The following is a 19,212-nucleotide window of genomic DNA, read 5'->3' as shown; positions in this document are numbered from 1 at the left end:
CATGGCATGATTTTTGGTGCTAGACGGGCTGGTTTGAGTATTTCTGTAACTGCTGATCTCCTGGGATTTTCACACACAAAAGTCTCTTGAGATTACTCTGAATGTTGCCAAAAACAAAAAACATCCAGTGTGCAGCAGTTCTGTGGACAGAAAAGCCTTGTTGAAGAGAGAGGTCAGAGGAGAATGGCCAGACTGGTTCATGCTGACAGAAAGGCTATGGTAATTCATATAACCCCTCTGTACAATTGTAGGGAGCAGAATAGCATCTCAGAATGCACAACATGTCAAACCTTGAGGCGAATGGGCTACACCAGCAGAAGACCATGTCAGGTTCCACTTCTGTCAGCCAAGAACAGAAAGCTGAGGCTGCAGTGGGCACAGGCTCACCAAAACTAGACAGTTAATGACTGGAAAAACATGCCCTGATCTGATGAATCTTGATTTCTGGTGAGGTACACATATGGTAGGCCCACTGCAACCTCAGCTTTCTGTTTTTGGCTGACAGAAGTGGAATCTGACATGGTCTTCTGCTGTTGTAGCCCATCCGCCTCAAGGTTCAAAGTGTTTTCTGAGATGCTATTCCGCTCACTACAATTGTACAGAGTGGTTATCTGAGTTACCATAGCCTTTCTGTTAGCTCAAACTAGTCTGTTCTCATCAACAAGGCATTTCCGTCTGCAGAACTGCCGCTCACTGGATGTTTTTTGTTTTTGGCAGCATTCTGAGTAAACTCTAGAGACTGTTGTGCATGAAAAGCCCAGGAGATCAGCAGTTACAGAAATCCTCAAACCAGCCCATCTGGCACCAACAATCATGCCACGGTTGAAATCACTGAGATCACATTTTTTTCCCATTCTGATGGTTGATGTGAACATTAACTGAAGCTCCTGACCCGTATCTGCTTGATTTTATGCATTGCACTGCTGCCACATGATTGGCTGATTAGACAATCACATGAATATGTAGGTATACGTAATAAAGTCATTGGTGAGTGAATATATACAGTATATACAGTATAAATATATGACGCGAGTAAATGATGTGAAGTGATTTAGCATTTTTTAAGTGAACTGTTCTTTAAACGCTTCTTGAGAAAGACTATCAATGTTGGTGTATCTTGCCAAATGTCTGAATTTGCATCAGTAGGCTGTACCTGTGTTTGTAGTTACAGGATGTGGTTTCGAGGCATGCCGTGTTGGATTCAGGGGACTGGGAGGTTTGGGGGCAAGAGGTGGTGGTGCTTTCACTGGTTTGGCTAAAGGCTCCACACATGGAAGACTCATCTCTGATTCACTGATACGGAGTTTCACTGTGTCCTGAGTCTGAATTTGCTCAGTAATCGTTGGGCTGTCTGCATTACTGTCTGATGCCGTGTTTGGCAGCTCCTTGTCTTTTGGCTTCTGCCTTCTCTTTACAGTATCTGACTCTTTTAGGTTGAACTCTGGAACTTCAGGGGCTTTGGCTGATTTGGCTTTCTCTGGAGACTCCAAAGTGCTCTCTGTCTTGAGAGGGCCGCCAACTTTAGGTCTTTGTTTGATGGTGAGGTTGCCTTCTTCTGCAAAGGGGATGCACTCGCTGGAGCTGTTCTGTGGTGAGGAAGAGTTCTCCAGACCCGAATCCTTGGCCCCATCATCCTCTTCCGAGTCAGACTTTGTTGCTCTATCAGTATCTGGAGTGGCTTGCAGGGCTTGGCTGGACTCGCTCTGACTCAAAGCTCTCTGTCTAGACCCTTCATTGGAGCCAGAGACAAATGATGTGCTCTCCTGAAGGAGATCCACTTTAGAGGCAGGTATAACAGTTTCTAACACAGCTGCAATGCTCTTTATAGTGCCAGAGCTCTCACTCTCCACTCTTCCATTAGGTGGCACAGGCATGTCCAAGACAGTTTCCACACTAGTGCTGCTGCTGACTGAGCTAAGGCGTTTTGGTGGTGGTGGGGGAGGGCCTTTACGCTGAGCTCTAATGCCGAAAGACTGGCTTCGGCTAATGGACTGCTCCTGAGCAGACTGAAGGCGCGCCAACTGGCCACGGGCAGGCTTGCGGCTCAATGTGGCGTAAGAAGGCATAGCAATACTGGCTAGCTGAGCTGCCTCTTCATCGTCTTCTTCATCAGGCTCACCGTCCGACAAAGCATAGCGGGTCAGACTCTGTGTGCGCTTCTTAGTCACGCTAGGAGAGTAGCGGTTGAGTGTGGCACTATTACAGTGCGAACGTGGATAATTGAGGGTTTTTTGAGCAGGGGAGACTTGCGGAGAGGGTGCAGAGCCCAGTTTGGGTTTGGTAGGCAGCACTGGGTATTTAAAGCCTGTGGATGCACTGAAAGGCAGCTGCTGTGGTAACTGAGGATGCGTGACCTGGTCGCGGCCTTCTGGAATGTTCCGCTCTTTAGCAGGGCTGCTGTCAGCACTTGTTAAGCTCTCACGGGAGTGGCTGTAAGGTGTGGCAGATGAAGAAGATGATGAGGGAGTGTTGGGAGGCTCCTGGGAGCGTCCGGACCCCCGAGACCGCGTGTCAATACTCTCCTGACTGATGGACATACCTATTGCGCTTTTGATGGCCAGTCCCTCGTGACAGCCACTGTAGGGGGTGGACATCGCACTCTGTAGTTCAGTACTCAACTCACTATCCTGGAAAGTGAGCATCTTGGGTGTGTGAGGTGACGGGAGGTCACCATCCTCAGAGGGCGGCTCAATAGTGAGCAGGTCCAGGGCAGCAGGGGTTTTGCGACGCAGTGTGCCCTGCTCTAACTCAGCCTGCAGGATGGCCTTATGAATATCACGCAACTTCTTCACTGCAAGCATCATCTTCTTCTGATGGCCTGATAAGAGACACACACAAGCTTAACACTACAGATAAACATTAAAACTCTCTTTGAGAAGTTGCATCTCTAAATGTATCCCTGCACCATTGCTACAACCGTTTTTTTTCCAAAACAAATTCACCACTTTCAACAATACATTTCAAGACAAACTTTTAAGTTCAGTCATGAAACTCTACATGGTGCAAGCTGATAGGTCCTTTGAACATGTAATCTTTTGGCCAATAAGCTTGCACACTCCATGGCCCAAGCTGATAGGTTCTTTGACATGTAATCTGTTAAACCAAATGGTTCCCATAAACCCTACTAAATTGCTCAGTCGTTTGCAGGTAAGCTAGTTTCACTGCAGCGCGCTATGACTTTTCACACTGAAAACCTACTCCGCCCCAGCACCGAAAGTCTACATCTGCTTCATGGAGATTGTTTGTATGTCTAATAATGTAATGTACGTCTCAACCCAGCATGTCTGAGCATGTTCTTAAGTATACTTCGGTTTTCTGCATTCCGGATCAGATCACGCACAGTATATGTGAGACAAATTTCATCATTAGCATAGTCTGCCCAGACTGTCAGAGTGCGGCCCAGATTTTCTCGACATGCAGAAAGTTCTCATCTGTGCATATCGATGGCGCATGCGCCTGCTTTTTACTGTACTAAATAGCATCACAAAGTAGTCGTAGTGTGCATGAGTCCAACGCGTTCGTATTGGCTCACAGTCAAAAGATTATACTTTGAAAGGCTGAGCGCTTGACCGTGTGTATACCCGAGCCTTTAGCAGTAGCAGTAGTAGTCAAGCAAGCATATCTGAATTAGTGTGCCAATACCAAACCTACTAACTTGTCATACCCATTAGAATATCTTATAATTTATTCTGAGAGTTGTCATGAATGAATTACTCTTGAACTCTAAAAAACTGTTCTATGCACAAACACCACAATGCATTTCCTTTCCAGGGTTACGTTAGCTCACCTAGTTTGGTGATGCCAATCTCCTGCAGGTCTTCCCACGTGAGGTCTTGGACAATGTTTATGGAGTCATAGCCATTCTCAGCCAGTTTCTTATGATACTGAGGCAGACCTATAGCACTCAACCACTCCCCGAGATCCTGCTAAGGGTTAAGATTACACTTTACTGCGAGAGAAGATAACAAAGTAGATACATGTGTTCGCGCAAACTATAACATGTTGTCACCTACTGGTATGTACTCTGGAAGCCATTCCGGAATGCTGAGGTTTCCTATCTCCAGGGAGATCTTTTTACGATGGCCTGGTTTAGTCACACCGATAGCTGTGAGATCCTGAAGAAGAGATATACCATCAATATAAACTCTACCTGCAGCAACAACAAAGAACATCTTATTTCCCAGATGCTCTAAAGCTGTGAAGGTACCTCTGGGGTCATTCTGCTGATGGTTGGCACATCATAGCCAGCGTTCAGGAAGTTTGCAGTGTACTGCTCCAACTGAAACTCACTCAGCCACTGATAGATAGCCTCAGCATCCTGACAATGGCAAAACACATGCACTTACAATAACCAACATTTCTCATCATCCCTATGGCTGTGCACAAAAAAAGACCTGAAACACACTAAATGCAAGTATGTGAATGCAAAATCTGCCATATGACAATATTCTGAGGTTTGTGTGGTGAACTCTGAAAGGGTATGTTCCCACCTTGCCCTCTAGCAGCTGTTGAGGACGCACAAACTGCTGAGAGAATCCCGGCTCTCCTGCCCTCTGTGTGGGCAACACAGGTCTGTGAGGAACACCTGAAAATTCAACACACACTCGCATCAATATATACATATATACACACACACACACAAGGATTTGTTATGTAACATTGGTTAAAAAAAGAGGCAATGCTATACAATCATTTAAAAATAAAGAGTTTTAGAATCACAACAATTTTAGAGAACATATGATAGACTAAACAGAATATTGAGTGTTAGTGTTCACACAGTTCAGACAGGTGTCCTAGCCAGTGTTGGGCAGTAACTTAAGTAGTGATGCTACTAACTATACTTTTCAGTAGCGCAACAGTAGTTAACCTGTTTTCACAATAGTGTAGCTTTAACAAGCTTAAAGTAACAAGCTACTTTTTCCAATGAGTAGCTGTGTCACAAAACACTAAATTTGTCACACTGTGTGCACACGTAGCAATACAGCCTAAGGAATAATTAATCATGCTCACCTAAACCATCCTCTCTTGTTTTTTTGGGAAGAACAAAAAGTAAATCGGTTTGTTCGGAAAGTTCATGTAAATGAATTGGTTACAAAACGATTCACCAATTCACTCATGTTGCTTTCATAAGTCAGTTCATATAAGTGAATTGGTTCATTCGGACATTTCATGTAAATTAATTGGTTAAAAAAACAATTCCCTGATTCACTTATGTAGCTTTTGGAAGTCAATTCATTGTAGTGAATTGGTACGTTCGGACGGTTCATTTAAATTAATTCATTAAAAAAAAAAAATTCCTGATTCACTTACAGTATCGAGATTTGGGAAGTCACAATGGTTCATGTAAATTAATTATTCACTGATTCACTTACTGTACATAGCTTTGGGAAGTCAATGCACTCTAGTGAATTGTTTCGTTTTGATGGTTCATGTAAATTAATTGGTGATTCACTAATTCACATATGTAGCTTGGGGAAGTCGATACATTTTAGTGAATCAATTCGTTTATATGGTTCATGTAGAAGAATTGTTTAAAAAAAAAAAGATTCACCCATTCACTAATATAGTGTTGGAAAATCTATTTATTTCAGTGAATCGGTTCATTCGGACAGTTCATGTACCTGAATTGGTTAAAAAACAATTTACTTATTCACTTATGTAGCGTTGGGAAGTCAATTAATTTCAGTGAATCGCTGTGTTTGGATGGTTCATGTAAACAAACTAGTTCAATTAAATGACTCCCAGATTCACTTATACCTTGTTTTTGATTCACTAATTCACTTACTGTATGTAGCGCTGGGAAGTCAATTCATTTCAGTGAATCGGTTCGTTCAGACGGTTCATGTAAATTAAGTTGTAAAAAAAATAAGATTCACCAGTTCACTTATGTAGTGTTTGAAAATCAATTCATTTCAGTGAATCGGTTCATTTGGACAGTTCATGTACATGAGTTGGTTCAAAAACAATTCATTTCAGTGAATCGCTGTGTTTGGACAGTTCATGTAAACAAACTAGTTCAATTAAATGACTCCCAGATTCACTTATACCATGTTTTTGCACCACACAATACTGAATCAGAACAGTATTTATTTGGCATAAAAATACAGAAATACATTCTTTAATATATAACTATATTTGGGGGCCTGGGTAGCTCAGTGGTAAAAGAGGCTGGCTACCACCCCTGGAGTTCGCTAGCTCACTAGTTCGAATCCCAGGGCGTGCTGAGTGACTCAACAAGCCACGTGATAAGATGCGCGGGTTGGCGGTCTCAGACATGGAGGCAACTGGGATTTGTCCTCCGCCACCCGGATTGAGGCAAATCACTACACGACCACGAGGACTTAAAAGCACATTGGGCATTCCAAATTAGGGAGAAAAAGGGGAAAAAAATCCCCCCAATTTTTTTTTATATATATATATATATATATATATAAAACTATATTTCAAATATTGTTATAAATGTAACTATATTTATAGTTTATTAACTATAATTATCTGGAAAAAACAATATAAGGCATCTGATTTCTAACTATGTAAAAAAAAAAAAAAACTTCCATAAACAGCTTCATTGTAGTTAAATACTTTTTGTTAGTATCTTGTAGTGCAACTAACTAACTAACTAACTCATTACCTGTGGGTGTGTCCACATGTTTGTTATGATCTGGTTGTAGTAAATCCCCAGCAGGTGGTGCTGTCTGCGTGAAATGAGAAAGAAACAAAATCAAAACCACAAATTTGCACCTCAAGTTGCAATTGCACATTTATTGCAAATAAAATGACAGGCATCACAGTAAATCTAATGTATCGTTTCAGGCATGTAGATCTGTAACAGTCAGAGGCAATATTTACAGTCAGGGTTGCCATATTTTGTCACCAACGAAATCCCATGACATTTCAATGAATTTGTGATTAGTGGTTAAGGATTTTTACAAATTATTTCATAGAAACCTTTGAGTAGGTTTCCAGTTGTATATCATGCACAAATCCTTAGGTGTAAACAATTATACACTGATATTTCCAGGTTTCAGAATGGCTGGTTACCTTGCTGGTGTCAGGGTGTGTGGTGTGCTGGTGTGCTCCGTTGGGGGCGCTGTTGCTCTCTGTGCTCTGCCCACTGCCTGCACTGCGGGTGCTGCCCACACTGCCAGTGCTGCCCACACTGTTCCTGTCCCCAGCTGATAGAGAGAGAGAGAGAGAGAGAGAGAGAGAGACAGAAGTTAGTCCAGTGAGTGACTGATATCATAACAGTTATCTGTACTGCCATGCCAGTGTGCCACTGGAGCCGTGAGGACACAATGCCCGCTGTGCCAGGAGGGCTGGATTTCTACTGAAGCAGCAGGCAGGATGGGGTGGGGAGTAGCAGGGTAAAGCCACAGGAATGTGGTAAAGTTACAGATGACAATGCACAACCTTCATTCTGCTACAGGAACACTGCAAGTCATCATTCTCTTAATCAGTGTCTTGATTTCCAGTAAATTATCTAAACACCCTGATTTTCAATCACAGCTTTCATGCGTCTTGGCATTCTCTCCACCAGTCTTTCACATTGCTGCTGGGCGACTTTATGCCATTCCTGGCGCAAAAATTCAGCACCCCCAGATTGAAAATCAGGGTTATTATTTTGACCAGTTTTCATTTTGTGCAAATAAATTCTCTAAATGACAATATTTTTATTTGGAATTTGGGAGAAATGTTGTCAGTGCTTTATAGAATAAAACAAAAATGTTCATTTACCTCCTATAAAACACATACCTATAAATAGTAAATCCAGAGAAACAAAAAAATGTTTGCAGTGGTCTCTTCATTTTTTCCAGATCTGTATATACAATTTTGCTTTTCTAGTAAAAATCTTTAGATATTTTTACTGGGAAACAAGACAAAAATACTAATTGAGAAATGTTTTTATATTTCTCATAGTAATTGGGGGGGGGGGGGGGGTTGTTTCACAGCATTCTGACATCTAGCTAACAGGGAGGCTGGGCACAAGCTAGCATCCGGAGACAGACACACCAAATGAGTCTGATCAATTTTCCTAATGGCGTAGTCGGCAGGCCAGCCAATCAGAGGGTCTGTCTGCAGCAAGGAAGGGTGCATTAACACAGGAGCGCAGACAGCCAGTATGAGGACGCAGGGGAGGAGCTTTTCAGCGGAGGGCAGTGCAAGGATTCTTACCAGCGCAGGAGTTCCGCAAAACCCAGATGTCCTCCATGCTGGGGGTTTTGTGCTGGGACAAACAGCTGGGAGGCCCACCTAACAGACACAAACACTTTTTGGGCCACTGGCCTAGTCTTGTGGGGGGGGGGGGGATGAGGGTGTGTGTCCCAACTCAGGGCCTTCAGATCAGTGAGTGCCACTATAGAGAGTTTATATGCAAAATCTGCATTCCAGAAGAACCTGATCATGAGCGTATATCGAAATTTTTCTTGAACACAGCAGTATTCCACGATTCATAAAGGAAGCACGTTTTCACTTTCCGGTCTCCAGTGCTTTCGCTCGCATCGGTGTATGATACTGTGATGTTTACAGGGTCACAGTAAGGTCCTGAGGCCCTGTGTCTTACCGAACGTTTTCACTCTATGATCATGCACTACACGGACGGCTTTCGCTGTTGCGCACGTCTCCATGGTTATATCACCTTCTCCCGCTGAATCAGTCAGTTTTATTTACATGCGCGTCATCCTGTGATCGTCAACAGGTGAGAATAGGGTAACTGCTATAAATGTAACGGTCAGAAAATCATCCAGATTTTAGATTCATATTTACATAATATTCTGCAGTACATCCTGTGGTTATGTGACAGATAATAGCCCTACACCACTACATTCTGGTATGATTCTCCTAGTATTTGACCTAGTGGCTAATGGCAACAGCACTGTGACGAGGAGGAGGGCGTGGCCAGGCTGTGAGTCACTTAATCAGCCGGGAGGGGGATAAAGACGAGCCGGGGGTGCTAGTTCGAGAGAGAGACACACACGGCCGCTGTGTGTGTGCATCTATGTGTTTTATGTTATGTTTCAGTTCTTTTGTGTCATTGAAGTTAAGTTGACTGTTCTGCCGGTTCCCGCCGCCTTCTTGCCCATTCTTTACCTGTTACAAGCATTTTCACACACTCGCTGGAAATACAACTGCTTGCTTACGTTCGCATTGTAAAATACGGTGGATAGAGGGATATATCTGACAAAGATTAATAAACATATAATTAAAAATTACATCTGTTAATAAATAAAAATAGAATCAAATAAAATCTAAATAAATGAGGAGCAAAAACTATTTTTTCTCTCAATTTGGAATGCCCAATTCCCAATGTGCTTTTTAAGTCCTCGTGGTCACGTAGTGATTCACCTCAGTCCGGGTGGCGGAGGACGAATCCCAGTTGCCTCCGTGTCTGAGATCGTCAACCCGCGCATTTTATCACGTGGCTTGTTGAGCGCGTTGCCATGGAGACATAGCGCTTGTGGAGGCTTCACGCCATCCACCGTGGCAACCACGCCCAACTCACCACGCGCCCCACCGAGAATGAACCACATTATAGCGACCACGAGGTGTTTACCCCATGTGACTCTACCCTCCCTAGCAACTGGGCCAATTTGGTTGCTTAGGAGACCTCAGTCACTCAGCACGCCCTGGGATTCGAACTAGCGAGCTAGCGAACTCCAGGGGTGGCCATCTATATGTATTTTGTAATATTTCTTTAAAAAAAGTTTGTTGTCTCTTTGACTAAGATCTTGTCCTCACTAATACATTGTCGTTTGAAAATTCGTATTTTCATTTTGAAAACGTTCTCCATTACCGCATACTTTGAAAAACGATGATGTTAAACTGAGCTTTCAAACAAAAACCAATCAGTGTGGACGTGGCCTAATAAATTATTTCATTGTTTTTCCTTCTGCAAATTTGCAGAAAACAGCGCATTTCCTTGCGTTTTGTTCCTCATAGTCTCATTTTGATGATGGCTTAATGCTAGGAATGTATCACACATCGAGTTCTAATAAAAGAAAAAACATGTTGCTTCCTTGTTCCTTTGGATGGTAGATTTCCCCTGAGATAAGACATACAACAGTCACTAAGGTCACATCCACATTAATATGTTTTAGTTTGAATATGCATTTTATTTCTGTACGTTTTGGCCTTCCATCCACTCCGAGACAGGGTTTTTTGTCCAGCAAAATCTGAGCTTTTCGAAAAGGCTCTCCCAAGTGGATACATTTCAAAGTGCCGTCTTTGCGTTGTAGTGTGGACAGGGAAAACGGAGATATCTGAAAACGATGATGTATTTGTCGTCATGTGACACAGTCATGTGAGCCATTCAACCAAATACAATCAAGATGGCGGCCCATGTTGTAGCGGCATGGTTGTTCCTGCTATCCACTTTAATGCCGTTGGAACACGAGGACAACTGCATTTTAGACCGTACATGGAACGTCAATTTTTTGCATGTGCAGAAAGGGGATTTAAGCATTTTCATTCGTTTCAGTGTGGACTAGAAACATTTTGAAAATGCTTGAAAATGGCAGTGTGGACGGAGAGCGTTTAGAAAATGAAAAGGCCGTTATCATATGTATCCGGATTAATGTGGACGTACGCTAAGCTTTTCCTAGACCGCAGGAAACTCTTTGATTTGATTAGCTTAGATGAAAACAAAAAGAAAAATATAGAGGGTCAAACTATCGCTCTTACAATGTGATTAAACCTTTTATTATGATGAAAATCAAAACAAGTTTCTCTCGCATTTTGTGCTTGGTGAATGTTCGTTTTGATTTTCGCACTTCGACGCAACAATTGCATTTGTACCAATAAAAGTTTTGACCGTAACTAAGGTCACATCCACACTAACATGTTTTAGATTTGAAAACGCATTAATTTCGCAATGTTTACGCCTCTCATCCACATTAAAATGGCGATTTCCTCCACTGTGTTTACCTGGGTTGGTGCTCAGACCGTTGGCGTGGGGGAGCACAAGGTGGGGATTAGAGGTGTACAGAGTGTAGGAGTCATCAGTTTGAGGGGCAACACCGCCGCTCAGACTCAAACTGGGGCAGAGGGCTGATCTGGAGAGCAGCTGCTGCCTTTGGGAGGGCAGTGAGGCGTGTCGTAACAGGGTGCCCCCTACAGGACAACACACACATGACAGCAACAGCGGATTAGTATGCAAGCGGATGGAGGTTAGAGATGAATAATTATTACATGGGAAGTGGCAACAGGATGGAAGACAGAGACACATATCTAGAGTGCCGTTATATATGTCAGTATGATTAATATGTTGCTGGAAGTCTGTCATTTGAGGGGTTAATGGCTGGGATTTTAAATTTGAAACAGTAAGCTTAATCAAACAGATTTTCATAGAACTGAAAGAGTCAACGTCTGCAACTAGTCACGCAACATTTATCAGGCAAAATCCTGGTGGATACTGGATTTCATGCAAACTACAGCAGTGTGCGGGATTTTTGTCTTTCTTTGTATTATTCAAAAGGCTATAAACTCTTGCTTAATTTTTTTCCAAATCTTGTTTTTTTTGTTTTCACAAGGCAGTTAAATGACCCACAATCATCTATTTCTACTTTAAAGGGGTTATGACATGAGGAATCTTGTCATTGTACTATAAAAACATACTGTTTCAAAACTCAAAACCTCCTCTCCAGCCCAAAAAGAGGATTTATTGTTTCCACTCCACAAAAACAACTCGTTTTAAAACTGGCCACATAGTGACATCACAATGTGGTGTTCATTTGAATAGCTCCGCCACCACAACATACGTAATCATCGCTGTGAACTGATAGAGTGGATGAGGTACTTCAATACTAAAAGTGGCACTATTGTTACTGTTGTTTGCTTTTAACCAATGAAAAGGTAAAGTCCTCAGACGTTGTTGTTTCTGGTTTTGGAAAAACTGCATCACTGCAAAGCCTTCTGAAATAATCCAATGTTAGGAATAAGTGGATTATTCAAACGAAGTTCTTAAATTATATGTTTTGTTCTAAAAGTTCTCTCAAAGTTATGAACAAACATTCTTGCAGTACTGTTAATAGAATGTTCTTTCAGCGTTTTCTATCATTGACAAACGTTCTCAAAATGTTAGAATGAAAAAGTTATTCACACATCATTAGTGGAATTTTCCATTACTACATTTTTTAAAAAATCTTCAATTTTCAAACATCTAGCAAATGCTCCAATAACCAAGAAAAAAACATTCTTAAAACATTCAAAGAACGTTCAAAGAAATTTCAAATAATGTTTTCATAACCTAAATGGGAATGTTAGGAAAACTTTGTAAGAACATCAAATTGTTAGCTTGGGCTGTCTCGTATTTGACAAGGACATCCCATATTGGCCGAAACTGACGTGTCGGGATGCCAATTGTCCCATATTTAACGATCAAGAAGACCTCCTACCCCGGTCGACCAACAAACCCAGCGAACATCACATATTTCCTGACATGGTATGCATACTGAAGTGGCGAGGTGAAACGAGACAAGACAGGGGAACCCCAGGGCCGACCATCCCTTATAACACTCGACCCACAGCTGAATAAAGATATAAGGGGGGGGGGGGGGGTGGGGGTACTCTGCAAAGAAATTGGTCAATCATAACAATGGGTGTGTCTTAAAGGTAAAGTACACAGTAACCGAACATTTCAGACAGAGGGCCAGACACAGGGTGGAAAAATGTCATGAAATTCTACATTGACTTTTTTTGTGCAAAAAAAACTTTACATACATTATAAGTGAACCTCAAGAGAAATTTTTTTTTTTTTAAATGCATGCCATGACCCCTTTAAAGGAATAGATCACCCAAAAATGAAAATTCATGTTGTTATTATGGTACCTGATCGTCGGCTGATGACCTCCACTATGGAGGGAGGGAAGTAGCCGACTCTGTCTGTTCCTTTCTGGGTGTCATGGATGTGGCCTTTCCAGCGTCCGTCCATGTGCTGCTCTATCACCTGCCAATCACAACACAGTGCTTACATATAGAGTGCAACAGCAGGGTTCCTGGATTGTTAAGCGATGGTATATGCTGGGAAATTCACAGTGAAGAACTACACTACCCATAATTATGAAGAGAGATTTACCAATCAGAGAAGTCGCTGTTACCATGGAAATGGAAATTGTGCTAAAAGAGCATAGCAGCGACCTCCCATGAAGCATAGCAAATAACATCACTGAGTCAAGTTCCTGCATCAAACTACTTATCTATTTATATTAGGACTGTCGATTTAACACATTAATTTAAATAATGATATAAAAAAATAACGTGTTAAAAACGTAATGCAATTAATCATACCCGCTAAACATACGTAAATTCCATAATAAGGAATTTTCCTACCAACGGAGCAAATTCAAGCTTGAAGTACCACCTCCATGATTTTGTGCGCAGTCATATAATCTATATATACTCTACCGGTCAAAAGTTTTGAAACACTTGACTGAGATGTTTCTCATGATCTTAAAAATCTTTTGATCTGAAGGCGTATGCTTAAATGTTTGAAATTAGTTTTGTAGACAAAAATATAATTGTGCCACAAACTAAAATTTTATATAAAAAAAAAAAAAGGTTTTTGAAATTGATGACTTGGACCAAATAATAAAGAAAAGCAGCCAATAAGTGCCCAACATAGATGGGAACTCCTTCAATACTGTTTAAAAAGCATCCCAGGGTGATACTTCAAGAAGTTGGTTGAGAAAATGTCAAGAGTACATTTCTGAAAATTCTAGGCAAAGGGTGACTACTTTGAAGATGCTAAAATATGACATAGTTTTGATATATTAAAACCGCCATAAAAACCAGACTATAGTTTGCAAGTGCACATGGGGACAAAGATCTTACTTTTTGGAGAAATGTCCTCTGTTCTGATGAAACAAAAATTATACTGTTTGGTCATAATAACCATTATGTTATGTTTGGAGGAAAAAGGCTTGCAAGCCGAAGAACACCATCCCAACCGTGAAGCATGGGGGTGGCAGCATCATGATGTGGGGGTGCTTTGCTGCAGGAAGGACTGGTGCACTTCACAAAATAGATGGCATCATGAGGAAGGAAAATTATGTGGATATATTGAAGCAGCATCTCAAGACATCAGCCAGGAAGTTAAAGCTCGGTCTCAGATCGGTCTTCCAAATGGACAATGACCCAAAGCACAGCTCCAAAGTTGTGGCAAAATGGTTTAAGGACAACAAATTCAAGGTTTTGGAGTGGCCATCACAAAGCTCTGACCTCAATCCGATAGAAAATTTGTGGGCAGAACTGAAAAAGCGTGTGCGAGCAAGGAGGCCTACAAACCTGACTCAGTTACACCAGTTCTGTCTGGAGGAATGAGCCAAAATTCCAGCAACTTATTGTGAGAAGCCTGTGGAATGCTACCCAAAACGTTTGACTGGAGTTAAACAATTTAAAGGCAATACTACCAAATACTAACAGGAATTGACAATCAAATTTATTGAACCCCCCTGACCATTAATATGTTTCAGTGATGTGAATTAAATCAACTAAAACCTCAGTAAACAGTCAAAGTAAGTTTTTAATACACATTTGAGTGATTTTGAGAACAAAGATTTCAGTTTACCCAAATCATAAAATAAAAAATAACATTCCAGGACTCCACAGGTCTTTCCAAATTCCTTCTTGAATATTTAAGTCAACATTTCCCTTGGTGAAGTTTTGCTTTCTTCCCCACCCAAAAAGGTTGCTGTTGTACCATATTTAAAAAAATTTATGAATGGTGCTGCCAACTTTATCTGCTGGAAATTGAAGTGCCTTGGAAATGTTTTTTTTTTTATTATTGCAACATGAATTATATTAATATACTGTATATTCTAGATTTTTTTATTTAAACAGAAGTTAAACAGAACAGATCTTATTTAAACAGAATATATATTAATATATATAATATGTATTGCATATTAATATATATTCTGTTTAAATTCTGTTTAAATTAAATTATATATATTATTGATATGCGATTGTGATTAATTCAGTTAATAGAAGATATGTATCTTTTTTTTTTTTTTTTTGCATCAAATCGATGTTTGTAATGTTTTAAATGCCATTTAAGAAAATTAACGGAAAAAATACATCTGGAACCAAGGCCCCTAAAAAGTGGGAATTCACTGTAAGGCTCTATTTACGTCACAGTGATCTCACCCAGTCAAAACAGAGGAGCAGGTCGGGAGTTCAGAGACAATGCGTGATTTGAAAGCTTTTGAATGTTAGAGAACATTCCCTACGCAAACACACAAAAATCACACAATAGCAGCAGGCCTAATGACAAGTGTAGACGCAACAGCAGCAAGAACACTGAACTCATGAAATATATCTACAGTACATGAGACCCTTAGACTGTACTTACTATCATCTGTCCACTGTTTCCTATGTAACAATACTGTGTAAAAACCTGCACCAGTTTGAGTTCACAAATAAAAGCTTGTGACTTCATCTTTAGTGACAATTAACCAAAAGAGCCATTTACGTTTTTTACCGTGTTGGCTCGTCACTTGATGTCTGATGTAAAATCTGCATCCCGAAGCAAAACCAGTTGAGAACCACTGGTATTTAGGTAATACTCAGAAGTACAGTGGAAGAATGAGTGTGCGCAAACACACGCGCACACGTATTTTGACTTTGGAGAGCTATAATAAAGTATTTAAATGGGCATACCGTGATGACATCACCAGCGCGTATGGTGAGGGCCGTGGGGTCGTGCAGATTCCAGAAGTCTTTCAGAGCTCTCACCTGAAGAACTCCAGTAGCATCTGAAAACACACATGTTTACTTTAATCCTTCTAAATGAGGACATATCAAAGATGTTGGGTAAACAAGCAAACATAATCAAACCACACTGGCATACATTAACGGAAGGGTCGACTATGTTATGGAGACAGATTTTTACCGAAAGGTTTTAATATGTTCTTAGGACAAAAGGTATTTTTCAGGAAAGTCAGGTTTGTTGTCACATTTTTACCGGGGAAAGTTGTTACATGTGTTTTAAATGTTATAAAGTTGTACAATGAGTGAATTACAATAATTTCTTGGCCAGTATTTTTTGTCCGTTATTGTTGTTTCACAAATCGTTTTGTGGTTCATCATTGTTTTAAATTTAGCTGAACAGCCAACAGTATAATAGGGTGTCTGATGCAAGTGTAGATTTTAAAAGAGAGCTGTAGATCTCGTTTTGGTGGTATTGGGGTAACAAGAGGACGTGTTCCCCCAATGTCCACATGAAACCTACACCACTTGTTTAATAGCAGGTTGCATTGTGACAACTTGTCCAACTATACATGTTCAATTAACTGATTTTTTCCTGGGTAAGAACGGTAACACTGTTCAATAGCTGTTTTGTAGCCAATAGGTATATGGCTTTTCAGAAATTGACTTTAAAAAATAAACTTACCCTGAGAAATATTCACTGGAGTAAAAAATTTGACAACTAACCCCTAGCTCCCTTTAATATATACACTAATGAGCCAAAACATTATGACCACCTGCCTAATATGCTGTTGGTCCTCCCCGTGCCGCCAAAACAGCGCCGACCCACCGAGGCATGGACACTACAAGACCCCTGAAGGTGTCCTGTGGTATCTGGCACCAAGACAATAACAGCAGATCCTTCAAGTCCTGTAATTTGCGAGGTGAAGCCACCGTGGATCAGACTTGTTGGTCCAGCACATTCCACAGATGCTCAATTGGACTGAGATTTGGGGAATTTAGAGGCCAGGGCAACACCTTGAACTCTTCATCATGTTCCTCAAATCATTCCCTACAATGTGTGCAGTGTGGCAGGGCACATTATCCTGCTGAAAGAGGCCACTGCCATCATGTAACAATGTTCAGGTAGGTGGCACATGTCAAATTGACGTCCACACGAATGGCCGGTCCCAGGATTTCCCAGCAGAACATTGTCCAGAGCATCACACTCCCTCCAACGGCTTGTCGTCTTCCCACAGTGCATCCTGGTGCCATCACTTCCCCAGGTAAACGGCACACATGTACACAGGTGTCCACATTATGTAAAAGAAAACAGGACTCATCGGACCAGGCGAACTTCTTCCAGTGCTCCAAGGTCCAGTTCTAATGGTCGTGTGCCCATTGTAGGCGCTTTCGACAGGGGACTAGGGTCATCATGGGAACTCTGACCGGTCTGAGGTGTGATGCAGGGTGTGATGCACTGTGTGTTGTGACACATTCCTCCCATGACCATCATTAAAAAGTTCTGTGACATGTGCCACAGTAGACCTTCTGTCGGTTCGGACCAGACGGGATAGCCTTCGTTGCCCTCACGCATCGGTGATCCTTGGGCGCCCAACACCCTGTCGCCAGTTTGTGGTTTGTCCTTCCTCGGACCACTGTCAGTAGGTACTCACCACTGCTGATCAGGAGCACCCCACAAGCTTTGCCGTTTCAGAGATGCTCTGACCCAGTCGTCTGTCCATAACAATTTGGCTCCTGTCAAAGTCGTTTAGGTCTTACTCCTGCCCATTTCTCCTGCATTCAACACGCTGACTACTAGAACTGATTGTTCGCACCATCTAATCTACCCAGACCTTGATATATGGCCTTGTTAAGAGATGATAAATGTTATTCACTTCACCTCTGAGTGGTCTTTGCATTAGAATCACCATTGAGAATAAAAACAGGCTTATTGTTTTAAAGCAAAATCTTTTTTTTTTTTTTTTTTGATTTTGTGTTTGATTTTGTGGATTATGACCTGGTGATGTTTTCATGAGATTTATCAGACTTTATTGATCAGACTTAATTACAGCCGTTTTTGACTGTAAATGTAACTTAAAACATTCAAAAGCAATGCAAAGACATATTTGCAAGATTTTTATTTGCATATCATTCCACAAAAGGCCAATTCACGGTGCGACGGTGCTGACAGACACTTAACTCTGACACTGCATAAATCAGGGCTTCATCCAACTCTACTTGTCTTTCCAGCCCAACGACACCACAGTGACTGCTCGGATCTCTGCCTGCCTGGCAGACATCTCGGCCTGGATGAAGGAACACCACCTGCAACTCAACCCAGCCAAGACCGAACTCCTCGTCTTTCCAGCCAACCCTGCTGTTGAACACAACATCACCATGCAGCTGGGTGCAACTACAGTAATGCCTTCCAAATCGGTCAGAAATCTAGGGGTAACCATCGATAACATACTAAATTTCACAGACCACATCTCAAAGACCGCAAGATCATGTAGATTTACACTCTACAATATCAGGAAGAAAAGACCCTTCCTCTCTGAACATGCCACACACCTTCTTGTCCAGTCACTTGTCATTACTAGACTGGACTACTGTAACGCTCTCATTGCAGGCCTCCCTGCATGTGCAATTAGACCCCTGCAAATGATCCAGAATGCAGCAGCACGTCTGGTCTTTAATGAACCAAAGAGAGCGCATGTTACACCACTCCTTGTCTCTCTTCACCGGCTGCCAGTTGATGCACGTATAAAGTTCAAGGCTCTGATGCTGGCATACAGAACAGTCACTGGGTCTGCTCCAGCATACTTAAAATCATTTTTGCAGAGCTACGCGCCCACTAGAAGCTTGCGGTCGGCTAAGGAACATCGCCCTGTTGTACCAACACAAAGAGGCACCAAAACACTTTCCTGGACTTTCGGCTTCATCATACCACATTGGTGGAATGACCTTCCCAACTCCATCCGTGAAGCTGACTCAATTTCTGTCTTCAAAAAATGGCTAAAAACACATCTTTTCCATAAGCATTTAACCAGTCACTAAAAAAAATAAAATAAATTCTTGTTGCACTTTAAACTGTTTTGAATACTATTCTGATGCTAGTGAAAATGTATAATATGGCATTTTTCGTACCACTATCTCCTTAAGATGATTCGCTTTTGTTTTCCTCTTTTGTAAGTCGCTTTGGATGAAAGCGTCTGCCAAATGAATAAATGTAAATGTAAATCCACAAACTCTCCCACATCAGTCACCTTCTTTAAAAGCAAACATTGACATGCAAAATTTGCCTCTTGTAAGAATGAGCTTTGACGCGCTCCGCTCCCGTCTATTGAAATACTATGGTTATAGCACCACTTAGCGGTTTAGAGCAGCAAGTGAAGTTTTACTACGGCAACCGCGGCAGTAAAAAGGCCATTCTGGACTGCTAACATCCATATGTGCCTCATGTTGTGGGGTATTCAGAAAATGAATAAAATATAGTAAAAAAAGTTTATAACAAGAATATTACTTTATTTA

At 41.5% G+C, this 19,212-nt stretch overlaps 1 protein-coding gene across 5 annotated transcripts in view; it reads right to left on the bottom strand.

The window, feature by feature from the left end:
* The window catches only part of LOC127451150 (caskin-2-like), a 116,789-nt gene that overhangs the window by 3,574 nt on the left and 94,003 nt on the right, over positions 1-19,212 (bottom strand). Inside the window, exons 10-20 of one of the 5 annotated variants that reach the window (XM_051715609.1) lie at positions 15,652-15,746; positions 12,823-12,940; positions 10,921-11,106; positions 8,173-8,250; positions 7,042-7,175; positions 6,632-6,695; positions 4,491-4,585; positions 4,208-4,318; positions 4,014-4,115; positions 3,788-3,926; positions 1,154-2,818 (exon numbers count right to left, since the gene is read on the bottom strand). In XM_051715609.1, the coding sequence (XP_051571569.1) occupies positions 1,154-2,818; positions 3,788-3,926; positions 4,014-4,115; positions 4,208-4,318; positions 4,491-4,585; positions 6,632-6,695; positions 7,042-7,175; positions 8,173-8,250; positions 10,921-11,106; positions 12,823-12,940; positions 15,652-15,746 (2,787 nt within the window). The remainder of the gene's footprint in view (positions 1-1,153; positions 2,819-3,787; positions 3,927-4,013; positions 4,116-4,207; positions 4,319-4,490; positions 4,586-6,631; positions 6,696-7,041; positions 7,176-8,172; positions 8,251-10,920; positions 11,107-12,822; positions 12,941-15,651; positions 15,747-19,212) is intronic. The other 4 variants (XM_051715610.1, XM_051715611.1, XM_051715612.1 and 1 more) reach the window with 4 other exon arrangements.

The sequence above is a fragment of the Myxocyprinus asiaticus genome, chromosome 14, assembly GCF_019703515.2.
Source record: "Myxocyprinus asiaticus isolate MX2 ecotype Aquarium Trade chromosome 14, UBuf_Myxa_2, whole genome shotgun sequence".
Classification (NCBI taxonomy): Eukaryota; Metazoa; Chordata; class Actinopteri; order Cypriniformes; family Catostomidae; genus Myxocyprinus; species Myxocyprinus asiaticus.
This window is presented reverse-complemented; position numbering and strand designations above follow the sequence as displayed.